Source organism: Ostrinia furnacalis, unplaced genomic scaffold (assembly GCF_004193835.3).
Source record: "Ostrinia furnacalis isolate ACB-3 unplaced genomic scaffold, ASM419383v2 OfSCF0558, whole genome shotgun sequence".
NCBI lineage: Eukaryota > Metazoa > Arthropoda > Insecta > Lepidoptera > Crambidae > Ostrinia > Ostrinia furnacalis.
The window spans coordinates 1755-14033 of NW_021130797.1; the positions used below are offsets into that span (position 1 = coordinate 1755).

General features: G+C 39.1%; 1 protein-coding gene across 1 annotated transcript; it reads right to left on the reverse strand.

The window, feature by feature from the left end:
* Positions 1 to 263: 263 nt before the first annotated feature.
* On the reverse strand, positions 264 to 12047 carry LOC114366177 (uncharacterized; the record flags this gene model as incomplete). Its single annotated transcript, XM_028322954.1, has 3 exons — positions 11704 to 12047; positions 848 to 937; positions 264 to 343 (listed from the first exon to the last, which is right to left on the reverse strand). Coding segments are annotated over exons 1-3 (305 nt in total), but the record flags the coding sequence as incomplete, so codon positions are not given.
* Positions 12048 to 12279: the final 232 nt, after the last annotated feature.

Genomic DNA, 12279 nt, shown 5'->3' on the forward strand with positions numbered 1-12279 from the left:
AGTAGGTACTGGATTAACGATTAACGGACTTAGGATAATTTAACGGAAGTTAACGAGTCCGTTAACATTTTTTAAAGTTAACTTAAAAGTTAATCCGTTAATAGAAATGTTAACTTCGTTAATTAACGAGTTAATGCCCAGCTATGCCTAATAGGCTATTAATTCAAAAACCTTCACTTGTGTATTCACATGACAGTCCAGTTTTCCGGGATGCAATAAAGCAGGAAACTGGACTGCGGTGTGAAAGGGCCCTAATACTTCACCTTCCAGCCAGGTCCTGCTGCTCAGCGTCTACGTCACAGCTGGGAGCTGTCACGTTCTTGTTCTTCAGCCCGAGCTGCATCTGCGACCAACGAGACTACTTGAAAATATTTGTCATCCACCATTCGCTGCGGGGTCGAATGAACTCGGACTTAAAGTCAATAAAATTCCGTGGTCAGTTTTTTTTGTATTATAAGCATTTATAAAAAGCCTACCAACAATTCACTGACTTGTTTTAAACATTTTAAACTATATTTTAGATAAAAGTTTACAAAAATCTTCTTTGTCGTAACAATGGTCCGACACGACTGTTTTAAATAATTTTATTAAGGTCTTAAAAAGAAATTATCAATGTAAAAAAATAACCTTTTTACTACTTGTTATCTCAAATCGTAGTACATAAGTCTAAAATAACCTTAAATACGTTTTTGTAAACATTGTACACAGAAAATACTTAGCCAATAAAAGGTACAGGGTCATGATCGTATACTTGCATAGCCCAGGGATCGAACCCGCAACCACTCCTAAAAATATTTTGGATAAATTATAGGTACGATCTTTGAAAGATATTGTAAGCTATAGATACCTTAAAATTCTGTGGACAGATACCGAATAGGTACCTCTCTAGAGTCTGTTTGAACTCATCTGCGAACATCAGCGCTGGTCCATCGTTGAACTGTAACAATAAAAACGTTCATTACTAACATGCTAAAATTCTTCAACTGCAGGAGAACGAGCCTCTCTAATACTAGAGAGAATATTGAGGACTTGACCTCATCATTTCAGCCACAGGACGTCCACTGCTGAACATAGGTCTCCCCCAATGCTTTCCATATTGCCCGGTTGGTAGCTGCCTGCGTCCAGCGCCTTCCTGCTACCTTTATCGGTCCACCTTGTGGGTGGACGTCCCACGCTGCGTTTTCCGGTACGTGGCCTCCACTCCAGAACCTTGCTGCCCCATCGGCCATCAGTTCTGCGTACTATGTGCCTGCTTGAGGCACTTAGGAGTACTTGACCTACACACGCTGGATAGACGGATTGTGGAGGCCTGAACCTGAATTCGCATTATTACTTACTCTTTTAGTCAAATACCAGCACTTTTTGGTTTCTATAAACGTGAAAAACCCATTTATCTATTTGCGAAAGACATTATTATGAATAGTTTGTATGAATCACGGCCGACAAGCGTGGTCCCAGACACCCTTGTGTATATTATACATTGTACAGTATGAAATTTTTCTCACTGAAGAAAGATCTCAAAAATACATGAAACATTATATTTTCGCGGTAATAAGTTATTTTATTAACAAAAACTAAATTTGTGTTTGCGATCTAAGAAATTTTATAGGCGATAAATGTCATAATAATAAAAACTATGATTAGTGTCTAAACCTTGCCAAGAGATAAACTAATGACTTTACAAAAAACATGTTCACAGGAAAATTAACACAAATTATTTATTAATTTTAGTAAAAAAAATATTTTTTTTAGTAAATTAAGACGAATATAAAATAGTAGTATTTACAAAACTGAACATGGTATCACAAATGCGCTAATTTTCGCGCGCTTTTTCCCAATAAAAGTTTTGACAGCTCCTTGGCGAGCGGGAAATGAAACGTCAAAGGACATCATCCATTTTGGTCCAAAATCAAAAGTGCCGGCCAAAAAATAAAAGTGCTGTATTCTGATAGAATATTTCCGCCTTAGCATTTATTACTATGGCACCAAAACTGTAGCACCACTGTGCATCGTAGTATTTGAGCTCTAAAAATATATGAAACGACTGACTTTGATCTCAAATAGGACGATGCACAGTGGTGCTACAGCTTTGGTGTCATAGTAACAAATACTAAGGCGGACGTATTCTGTCAGAATACAGCACATTTTTTTTTATTGGCCGACATTTTTGATTTTGAACAAAAAATTTATGAATCGTCGATGAATTTTAGATCTCAAATACTCGACGCACAGTGGTGCTACAGCTTTGGTGCCATAGTAACAAATGCTAAGGCGGACGTATTCTGTCAGAAGACAGCATTTTTTGTTATTGGCCGACACTTTTGATTTTGAACAAAAAATGTATGAATCGTCGATGAATTTTAGATCTCAAATACTCGACGCACAGTGGTGCTACAGCTTTGGTGCCATAGTAACAAATGCTAAGGCGGACGTATTCTGTCAGAATACAGCACTTTTTTTTTATTGGCCGACATTTTTGATTTTGAACAAAAAATGTATGAATCGTCGATGAATTTTAGATCTCAAATACTCGACGCACAGTGGTGCTACAGCTTTGGTGCCATAGTAACAAATGCTAAGGCGGACGTATTCTGTCAGAACACAGCACTTTTTTTTTATTGGCCGACACTTTTGATTTTGAACAAAAAATGTATGAATAATCGATGACTTTTAGATCTCAAATACTCGACGCACAGTGGAGCTACGGCTTTGGTGCCATAGTAACAAATGCTAAGGCAGACGTATTCTGTCAGAATACAGCACTTTTTTTTGTTGGCCGGCACTTTTGATTTTGGACCAAAAATATATGAAACGTGGATGATGTCCTTTGTAATTTTACTTTACATAAAAGTTCTTAGATGAATATTATTATTAAATAATGCTGTATTGGTGGTCATGGAATCAAAATATAGTTCTTTTGTCACGAATTACGACCTACTTTGTAAATTAAGGTTACTACTTTATTGCATTGGTTCCCAAACTTATTTGAGACGCGTCCCCTTTCGACCTTACAAAAATTCCGCGCTCCCCCTCCTCCAGTCAAGACTATTAATTGGTCGTATCGAGCAGTCTGAAATGTTGTTTTTTTTATACTTGAGTACACAGATAGCCCGCGCCCCCCTTTAAAGTTCTTTGTGCCTCCCCTGGGGGGCGCGCCCGCCACTTTGGGAACCATGCTTTAGGGTGTTCAAAATATTAGTAGCATTAGGGTAATCGCGTCATATCCTTCAGAGATGTTATAAAGATAGAACGTATTACGTATGTCAAAATAACACTGGTACAATGCCCTAACTAATGCAATGGATGAGTTTGGAGTATTATTTTTAGCGAACTCCTGAATAGCAGACGCCCACGCGCTGTAGATTTATTTTGTAAACAATACAAATTGCGCCCGGATAATATTGTAGAAGATTTTTCTTACCATGCAATCCAGTCCCTGCATTACGGATGCTGTAAAACTGGACTTGTCGTGGGGTGTTGTGAACACACTATAGTGCGAACGGATCGGTTTTTTGTAGGATACTGCAAACGGGATTTTGAACGTTAATATCAAAACGGGATCCTACAAAAAAACGGAATGTTTTCGTGGGAACAAGGCCACAGGGCTCTTTTTTACGCCCTTTTATTAATATTTTGCTTTAATGTATAATTTTATGTAACCTCCCTGACGTTTCCGATCAACCAGCAGATCAAGCGCCACACTCTCCGAAGGGATCCCGATCACATCCCTAAGCAGGCTCTGGATTGGAACCCCCAAGGAAAACGCAAACGTGGTCGCCCCAAGCAAACTTGGCGGCGCACTGTAGCAGACGAGGCGAAGAAAATCGGCAAGACCTGGAGCGAGATCAAGCGCGAAGCTCAAGACAGAACGCGATGGAGGACTGCTGTGGACGCCCTCTGCCCCATCTAGGGGACATTATGACCTTAAGTCAAGTCCCTGACGTGCTCTTAGGTAATTTTGACAAAATTACAGAATGTTTTGTCTTGATATGAATGTCAACTAGGCTAGGTACCCTAGTTTTCATCATCATCATTTCAGCCATAGGTCCACTGCAGAACAATGATTTGCGGTCTGCATCCAGCGCCTTCCTGCAGCTACCTTCATAAGGTCGTCGGTCCACTTTGTGGATGAACCCTAGTTTTAGGGTCATGAAAATAATTAGGTAATGTTTTTGGTTTAGAGATTTCCACACGCGCAAAGCCGTGGGCAGAAGATAGTATACTAATTTAATAATCGCTGGCTCTCTGCCAGAGCTACAAGGATGATCTGTCTGTATGAAGTTTATCGAACGCGAACTTATGAATTGGCTGTCATGAAATATCGTTTGATTTTAATAGCGAGCTGGCCAAGGCAAGATAACTCAAACAGTGCGTACATTAGTAAGGCAAAGCTTCCAGTGGGTTTTTGAACTAATGTGCGATAATGGTAAATTAACCATTACGTGTAATAAAAAATGTATCTGGATTATTCTGAATAATAATTCAGAAAATTCATTTATTTGGTTCACGATCTGTCTTGTTATGTAACAATCTTTTTAAACTTTTATACTTGCTTCAGAAGTTCAGACCCAGTGCTCCCATGTTTGATTTACGGTATAGGCGGATTTTTCAGTTCGATTTGGTTGGTTAGCTGCCCCTCACATATCACGCTCCAAAGAATCTGGAAATAGACTCAATGGGACTAAGCAGTGAACTCTAAATACAAGGGCTGCCACAATAGATCAAACCTGGTCGAGCTAGCGCAAATGAAGGCCCAAAAACCAATAATAAAATAATAATAGCTGCCCCTCCCTGGAAGTCGTTTTGAAGGTACTGATGGCCGTTTTCATCATCAATCCCTAATTTTTAAGTGACCCCTATGAAAACAAAATTCCTGTTTCTGTTACCATAGGGGTCACTTGAAAATTTAGGATTGATGGTGAAAATAGGCATAAAACCTACAAAGTTTGGCAGGTAGGTTCCTAGTTCGCTAGACGTCCGCTAAGAACGGATTTTAGGAAGGGGGTAAAACAGGGTCCACGGTGTAAAGGACAAAAACCTGTGCAAGGGCCCTACTACTGTCGTGCTTTTACCACAGAAAAATATTTCTCGATAGACGACGTTTCCCAAACTTTTCTTACTAAGCCTCTACAAAATTTTTGTAACTTTAAAAAATAACGTTTATTAATGAACCGACTTAAAAAGACTCAAAGCAAAAATGTCTTCTAACAAAACGCAATAAAACAAAATATATTTATGGTTTCGAAATAATAATATTAGTTTAGTAGGATTCAATCGTACGCGTGTGTATTTTGATGGCTGCCCACACAATCAAGATTTATTTTGTGTTACTACATCGTGCAGTTGATTCCATCATCTTCGGTTTTGTGAAGATATGACTCAGTCTTTGAATATACGTAGGTACCTGCACAGGTGTAAACATTTATTCAAAAATATTCATAATTTCTGTACAATTTCAGATCGTGTTTTTTTAGTTCCACTACGTAAATTTGGCAGAACTAAGTTTGAATTATTGTCCGAAATTACCAGTAAAATTGACTCCATTTGCGACAAAAACAGGCACACCCATCACATATTAAAAAGGCAATCTTTTTGGTATCTTTTATTGAAATTAAAACCTTATAATCTTCAATAGTCATGAGTGTCACCTCCTTTTGGTGCAGTCGGGTAAAAAGCGCCTTTATACCCACAGACCCACGCTGAACTGTCCCACCAAACTCAATGACAGGGGGGCGCTACCATCGTTCAACTATATGGTTTCCAACATGGCAAAAAACCGGAACCAGCGATCCGGTATAGACGGTGGCACCCCGCTGTCAATGTCATGGATAGGAACTGTTCAGTATATTGGAACTATACCAGGGTGACCTGTCAGACTGCGAGTACTGACAGGAAACTTTATGTATTTTATTTATTTATACCTACTTTAATGCCAAATAAATTGGAATCAATCAATTTTATTAACCTCCATCTTTCAGGATGTTTGTAAACAAAATGGTCTGACGGGAAGTCCTGGGCGGATAATTAATTTATAAATAAGTTTATTATCAACAAGTTTAACGACGTGTTTTGGCAAGGTTTACACGTCATTTTTTATCTACAACGAAAAAGGTCTTGGCCTGCAAGGATGCTGACAATAGTGACTGAGTTTCTTGCGCTGCTTCTTTATTGCCCATTTATTGTTTCGAAGCAGTGGTAGGGTTAATACTGGGACGTGTAAAAGTGCTTTTTGCAAAAATAAATAAGTTTTATGAGATTTTTTATGCATCTAACCTGATGGGAATTTCGAAGCGCGCTTCACCCTAAGTATATCATCAACGAGAAGAACTGGCTATTTTACCTCCAACTGCCGGAACACAATGCTGTTAACATTGTTGTTATGGCGACAACTTAAAAGACCTAACAAATAAACAAAAAATCTGCCCCGCTGGAAATCTGAAGGTGTTCTTAGATTACCTTTAGGTCACAGAGGTTAGTTTGAACTACATATTTTTTACACTCTAAAACGTTTTTCCAGATCGATTACATTTTTGAATTTATTTTTGTTGTAAATATTTATTTAAAAATACATTGTTTATTTTTTTAACGTCCAAGAGAACCCAAAAATAAACAGTTTTTATTTATTCTCGCGTCGCCATAAACTTTTGTAATAGTTTTTTAATTCGAACTTTATTTTCTGTAACAATGACGCAAAGGCGTGCACTATGTGTTGTTTGTGAGTAGATATGGACAGTAGGCTCTTTATTAGAAGACAGCTGGTGTCAAAATTCGCAATCATCATCATCATCTCAGCCATAGGACGTCCACTGATGAACATAGGCCTCCCTCAATGCTTTCCATGTTACCCGGTTGGTAGCGGCTTGCGTCCAGCGCTTTCCTGCTACCTTTATGATGTCGTCGGGCCACCTTTTATGGATGGACGTCTCACGCTGCGTTTTCCGGTACGCGCCTTCACTCCAGAACCTTGCTGCCCCATCGGCCGTCAGTTCTGCGCACTATGTGCCCTGCCCGTTGCCACTTCAGCTTGCTAATCCATCTTGATTCAAAATTCGCAATACGACAAGCAAAATCTTAATACTGCGTATGCAGTACTTTTGCCTAATTTATTTATCAAAGCGACGCGATACCTATGTATCAAAACAAAAAAACAGGGATAACAAAACCAACATCAAAATGCCCGTAGAAGTACCAAACTTAAGAGTTTAGCGTCAGTGCGTGGGGCACATAGCTCGTAGAGCTGATAGCCATCGGGACAGAAAAGTTCTTGAGTGGCCACCACGGGCTGGAAGATTAGCGTGGGCAGATCTTTAGGTGGACCGACGATCTGGTGAAGGTCGCGGTAAGGGTTTAGATGCGGGAAGCGCAAGACCGGTCGTTATGGAAATCCTTGGGGGAGGCCTTTGTCCAGCAGTGGACGTCATTTGGCTGATACAATATCTAAATAGTGATCTATCAACGCATAGCCCAAACCACTGGACGGATCGGGCCGAAATGGCAATGCCAGATTTTGTATGGAAGGTGGCGTCTTTTTTTTTTCGCGCGGCCATCGACCACACTTTATTTTTTGATTACAAAATAGTGTAATAAACCAAACTTATTATTGCATGTATACCTCTAAACTCAGTCTGAACTGAGTTACGAGCATTAGAAGTTTGATGATTTTCATACTATATTTGCTTTTTGCGCGCAAGTTTTGTAAGAAATTGCAACAAAATATTGCGCAATTTTTTTATTGCGCTGATTCTGCTGCATACTGATGTCTGGAGCCTTTAATGGATGGTATTGTTTGTTTACACATACAATGTCACTATTTTGTTGCAATTTCTTACAAAACTTGCGCGCAAAAAGCAAATCTAGTATGAAAATCATCAAACTTCTAATGCTCGTAACTCACTTCAGACTGAGTTTAGAGGTATACATGTCATAGTAAGTTTGGTTTATTACACTATTTTGTAATCAAAAAACAAGGTTTGGTCGATGGCCGCGCGAAACAAAAAAGACGCCAATTTCCGGCATTGTCTTTTGGCATGCAAGTACATGTTATGACGTATGCATCCGCTAAGATAGGATTTTACGAAACTCCACCCCTAAGGGGGTAAAACGGGATCCACGAGTACGAAGTCGCGGGCGGCCGCTAGTATATTATAAAAGAACCTACGTTCTCTACCTGTATTGTAGCTTCGAAATTAGTTTCGCTATTAAAACGTCCGATGCGGCCGTAAAGGCGCGCACGTCAAAATTTATTCCGCCATTTTATTTTTAACGGCAATTCGCGGTTATTCTTATGTTTTAATAAATTCTGGAATAGCTCAATGCCGTCGGCACACGCGTACTTAAGAGAGGTGAGATGCAACGAAAATCGTTGTTTAAAGTCAGTTTTTATTTTAGTATCTAAAAGAGCAAACGGTTTGCTTGCAGGTGTTATCCCTACCCAATTGACCTCTGCTGGACTGGACTGCTGGTGATAATATTTTTGTGCCTATTTGATTTTCGCCATTTTGGCACTGTAGGCCACAGATTCCATGGAACTAAAATTAGTGATTTTCTTTCTTGCTTACTCCTATGGTTACTCCATAATGTCAAAATAGTTCTCGGGACACGGAAGCGTCAAATTGGCACACAGAATCAGCTGTCACTTGAGGTCAGTGTCCCTACCATTTTTTCATAGCAGGCATTCACAGGTTCAGGCAAATTCCAAAAAGCGATTACTAAAACAATTTTCTTAAGGCATTCCTTGTTTAAACTAGGATGACGGAGGGTGGTGTCCCTCATAACCCACTTGTTGTGCCCATTAGTCAGTGTCAGTGGGAATGCATAAACAAGCATTTCCCGGGCTGGAGCATTGCATACGACACAGCGATTCACTTCTTCTTCATTATAAGCGATACGATCAGTTTGAATTTGAATCATAGCGCATGGGGATTTTTGTTTGCTCATTCGCCAAAGTTCCACGTAAGCTGCTCCAGTACCTCTAGCACGTAAGACTTGACGTAAATCGTCACGTTATCGTTGATTTCGAAGGCTGGGTATCGAATTTTATCGAATACCTACGCAAAGAGGTACAGACCTCACACCAGTACAGCAGCATGAGTAATAGGATTTCGAGGTATTCCACAAACTGTTGTTTAAACCAAAGGATCAAATTCAAATGTTTAGTTGTTCCATTTTTTGTATTAAAATCATGTCTGGTTTCATCGCCAGCTACTTCATTGGCATGCTTTCTTATTCCGACATATGCAACTGGAGTCGCCGGCAGATGCTACACGTTCAACGTTTGGCTGTATTTTCGTCGTTCGTCGTTTCAGCCAAATGACGTCCACTGCTGGACAAAGGCCTCCCCCAAGGTTTTCCACAATGAACGGTCCTGCGCTGCCCGCATCCAGGCTCTTCCCGCGACTAAAATCAAGTGGCAGTGGGCGGGGCACATAGCTCGTAGAGACGATGGCCGTTGGGGCAGGAAAGTTCTCGAGTGGCGACCACGGGCTGGAAGACGTAGCGTGGGCAGGCCTCCTACTAGGTGGACCGACGATCTGGAAAAGATCGCGGGAAGAGCCTGGCTGTATTTTACGACGAGGGAATCTGCTATCGCATCGGAGTGAAGTTACAATGTTAACCACATTATTTGTCAGGTAAATCTTACATTGTTGTCACGTTTATGGATAGTTAAGCTGTGTCCTTTGATCTAGAGTCCGAAATAGTTAAATGCATTCACCGTTACATTTATTATCCAGCTGTTTGCCTGTTTACAACTTAACTTGTTTATCTTTCGACCTACTGTATGACTATAAACTAGTAGATAAACTCAACAGTAGGTCACCTATATTTTTATAGTCACTACTGTTTAGACTAGTACGATTCTAAAATAATAGGCTGAGGAAAAAGTAAAGCAATGATAACTAGGTTAGGTATTGAACCCAGCTCTTGAAAGAAAGAAAGAAATTTTTTGATGGAAAAAGGTTTTTGTTTAGTTTTGTATGTTAACGTGTGTGAGTTTTTTTCAAAGAGTCATGTTTTTAACCTCTCCCTAAGTTTTTTAATTAAAATTAAATGGTCGAGCGATGGACGGGGATTGAACTAGCATTTCTGGACATGCGATGATGTAATAAAACCATTAGACTATTGTGACACTAGCCCATGTTAACATGGGCATGTAAAATGGTATGGTGAAGTCAGAGATATCATCATTTTATTTTTTTTAATTTTCATACAAAATAAATTTTATAAAATCCGGTTTGTATGAAAATTAAAATAATTAAAATGAAGATATCAATTTTCTGACTTCACCATACCATTTATATGCCCATGGGCTAGTGTTGGCTCATATACCCATTTACCTAACAGCCTGTATAATCCATGAATGTGCATGCTTGATAAGTTTCTGATAAAGAATTACATATTTGGTACTCGTACCTCTAAAAAGTGAATTTCTTTACGATATATCTACGAAAATACTATTCCCCCTCTCGTTTCCACCGCCGCAACTCCTGTGTAGCCAGGATCTACAGCCTGACCGCCAAAAACCCAACCAGTGAAGGTGAAGTTTGTCCCGGGGAAAGTTAAACTGACATTGGACCCGCAACGAAATTAATCAGAAGAACATAGGAGGAGTTCGTAATTTTAAGGATCCCATAGAAAAGACCTTGCTACGAACTGACAAAAATAACTAATANAGATGACCCACGCTGAACTGTCCCACCAAACTCAATGACAGGGGGGCGCTACCATCGTTCAACTATATGGTTTCCGACATGGCAAAAATCAGAACCAGCGATCCGGTATTGACGGTGGCGCCCCACTGTCAATGTCAGGGGTAGGACAGTTCAGTATTTTGGAACTATATTAGTAGACTAGTCACACTTTTCAAAAATCGAATCCGTCCGAATATTATAATGTCAGATTTTGCCACTTGTCTAGGGGGCAGATCAATTCGGGTGATTTCGGTTGCTATCGTGAGTGTGTGATTAAATAGCGAAAATTAAATAACCTAGTTTACTTGCTGCGTAATCTGACTGAACTGCATGCATCATGTCACCAGACCATCAGTGAAAAAAGATCACCTTTTTTATTTGGCAATATTTCGACATTAACAGATGTTTACTATTTATGTATTCGTCATTAGAGTGAATAGCCCAGAAATAGTAATTAGTTTTTTTAAAGTCCTAAGGCCTTATATGGCTTTTTTGTAACTTTTTGGACTTTAAATAAAAGCCGTCATTATTATAAGCCATTTTATTGATATTTACCTCAAAGATTAATGTATTTCATTTTGTTAATAGGAAATTGTCGTAGTTTTTTTTATATCCGGTATCCGGCCGGATAGTGAGTTACTATCCGGTATCCGGCCGGATAGTAAATATAGGCCGGATATCCGGCCTACCGGATAGTTACCGGATATCCGTTTCATCTCTATTATAAATCACGTGAATTAATGTCAAGTGACTATTTGCCACCGTTTCCCAAACTTTTCAAATGTCCTTTGCCCCATCGTTAATTAGTTTAACGATACAGACAAATTATTTTTAAAAAATATATGCGAAAAAAATTAATAAAATATTTGAAATGTTAATTAATTAAAAAAGATAAAGTAACGATTTATTAGCGCTGTTGGAGTTTACCTATTAATACAATAATTTACTATAGTAATATTATAATTAGGTCAGAATGTAATTTTTAAATACATAATAATTTAAATTATGTAGGTACCTTGTATTGTTTTAACTCCGGCACCTTCTCGACCGACTCCTTCGAATCTTCGTTTTCATTTGATTTCCCTTTACTCTCCACACACAAAGAAATTAATAAAATTAACACGTAAAATCGCATTATTTGTGGCGCCATTTTAAATTTTTCAAAAAAGTTTCACGCAACACCACCTTCTTTGTCTATGCACGAGAAAAGAAAAAGTAAAAATGGCTGACGTGTAAAAGCGCGGGAAAATTATCAGCTGTCAAAGCTCAATGGAGGACTCCAGGCTACTGGAGTATCATGATCAGACACCACGACGGCGTTATTTTTAGATTATCGAAGGGGCGTTTTGTATTGGTCAGTTCGAGTCTTCGAGTGCGTCAATAAATATGATGCTGCTAATTTCGCGGGGTTTTATTATTTTTTTATTTTCGTGAATTGGCGGGAGGAGCCATGATTGTTTATTTATGAATGAGTCATGGAGGTGTTTTTGTGTAATGTAAAACTGTATGAGCTGGAGGGAAATTTGCACTATTCGCTATTCTTCTATCTTGTTCCCTGTCTTTCAGGAATCCCAAAATGACTGAATCTTGT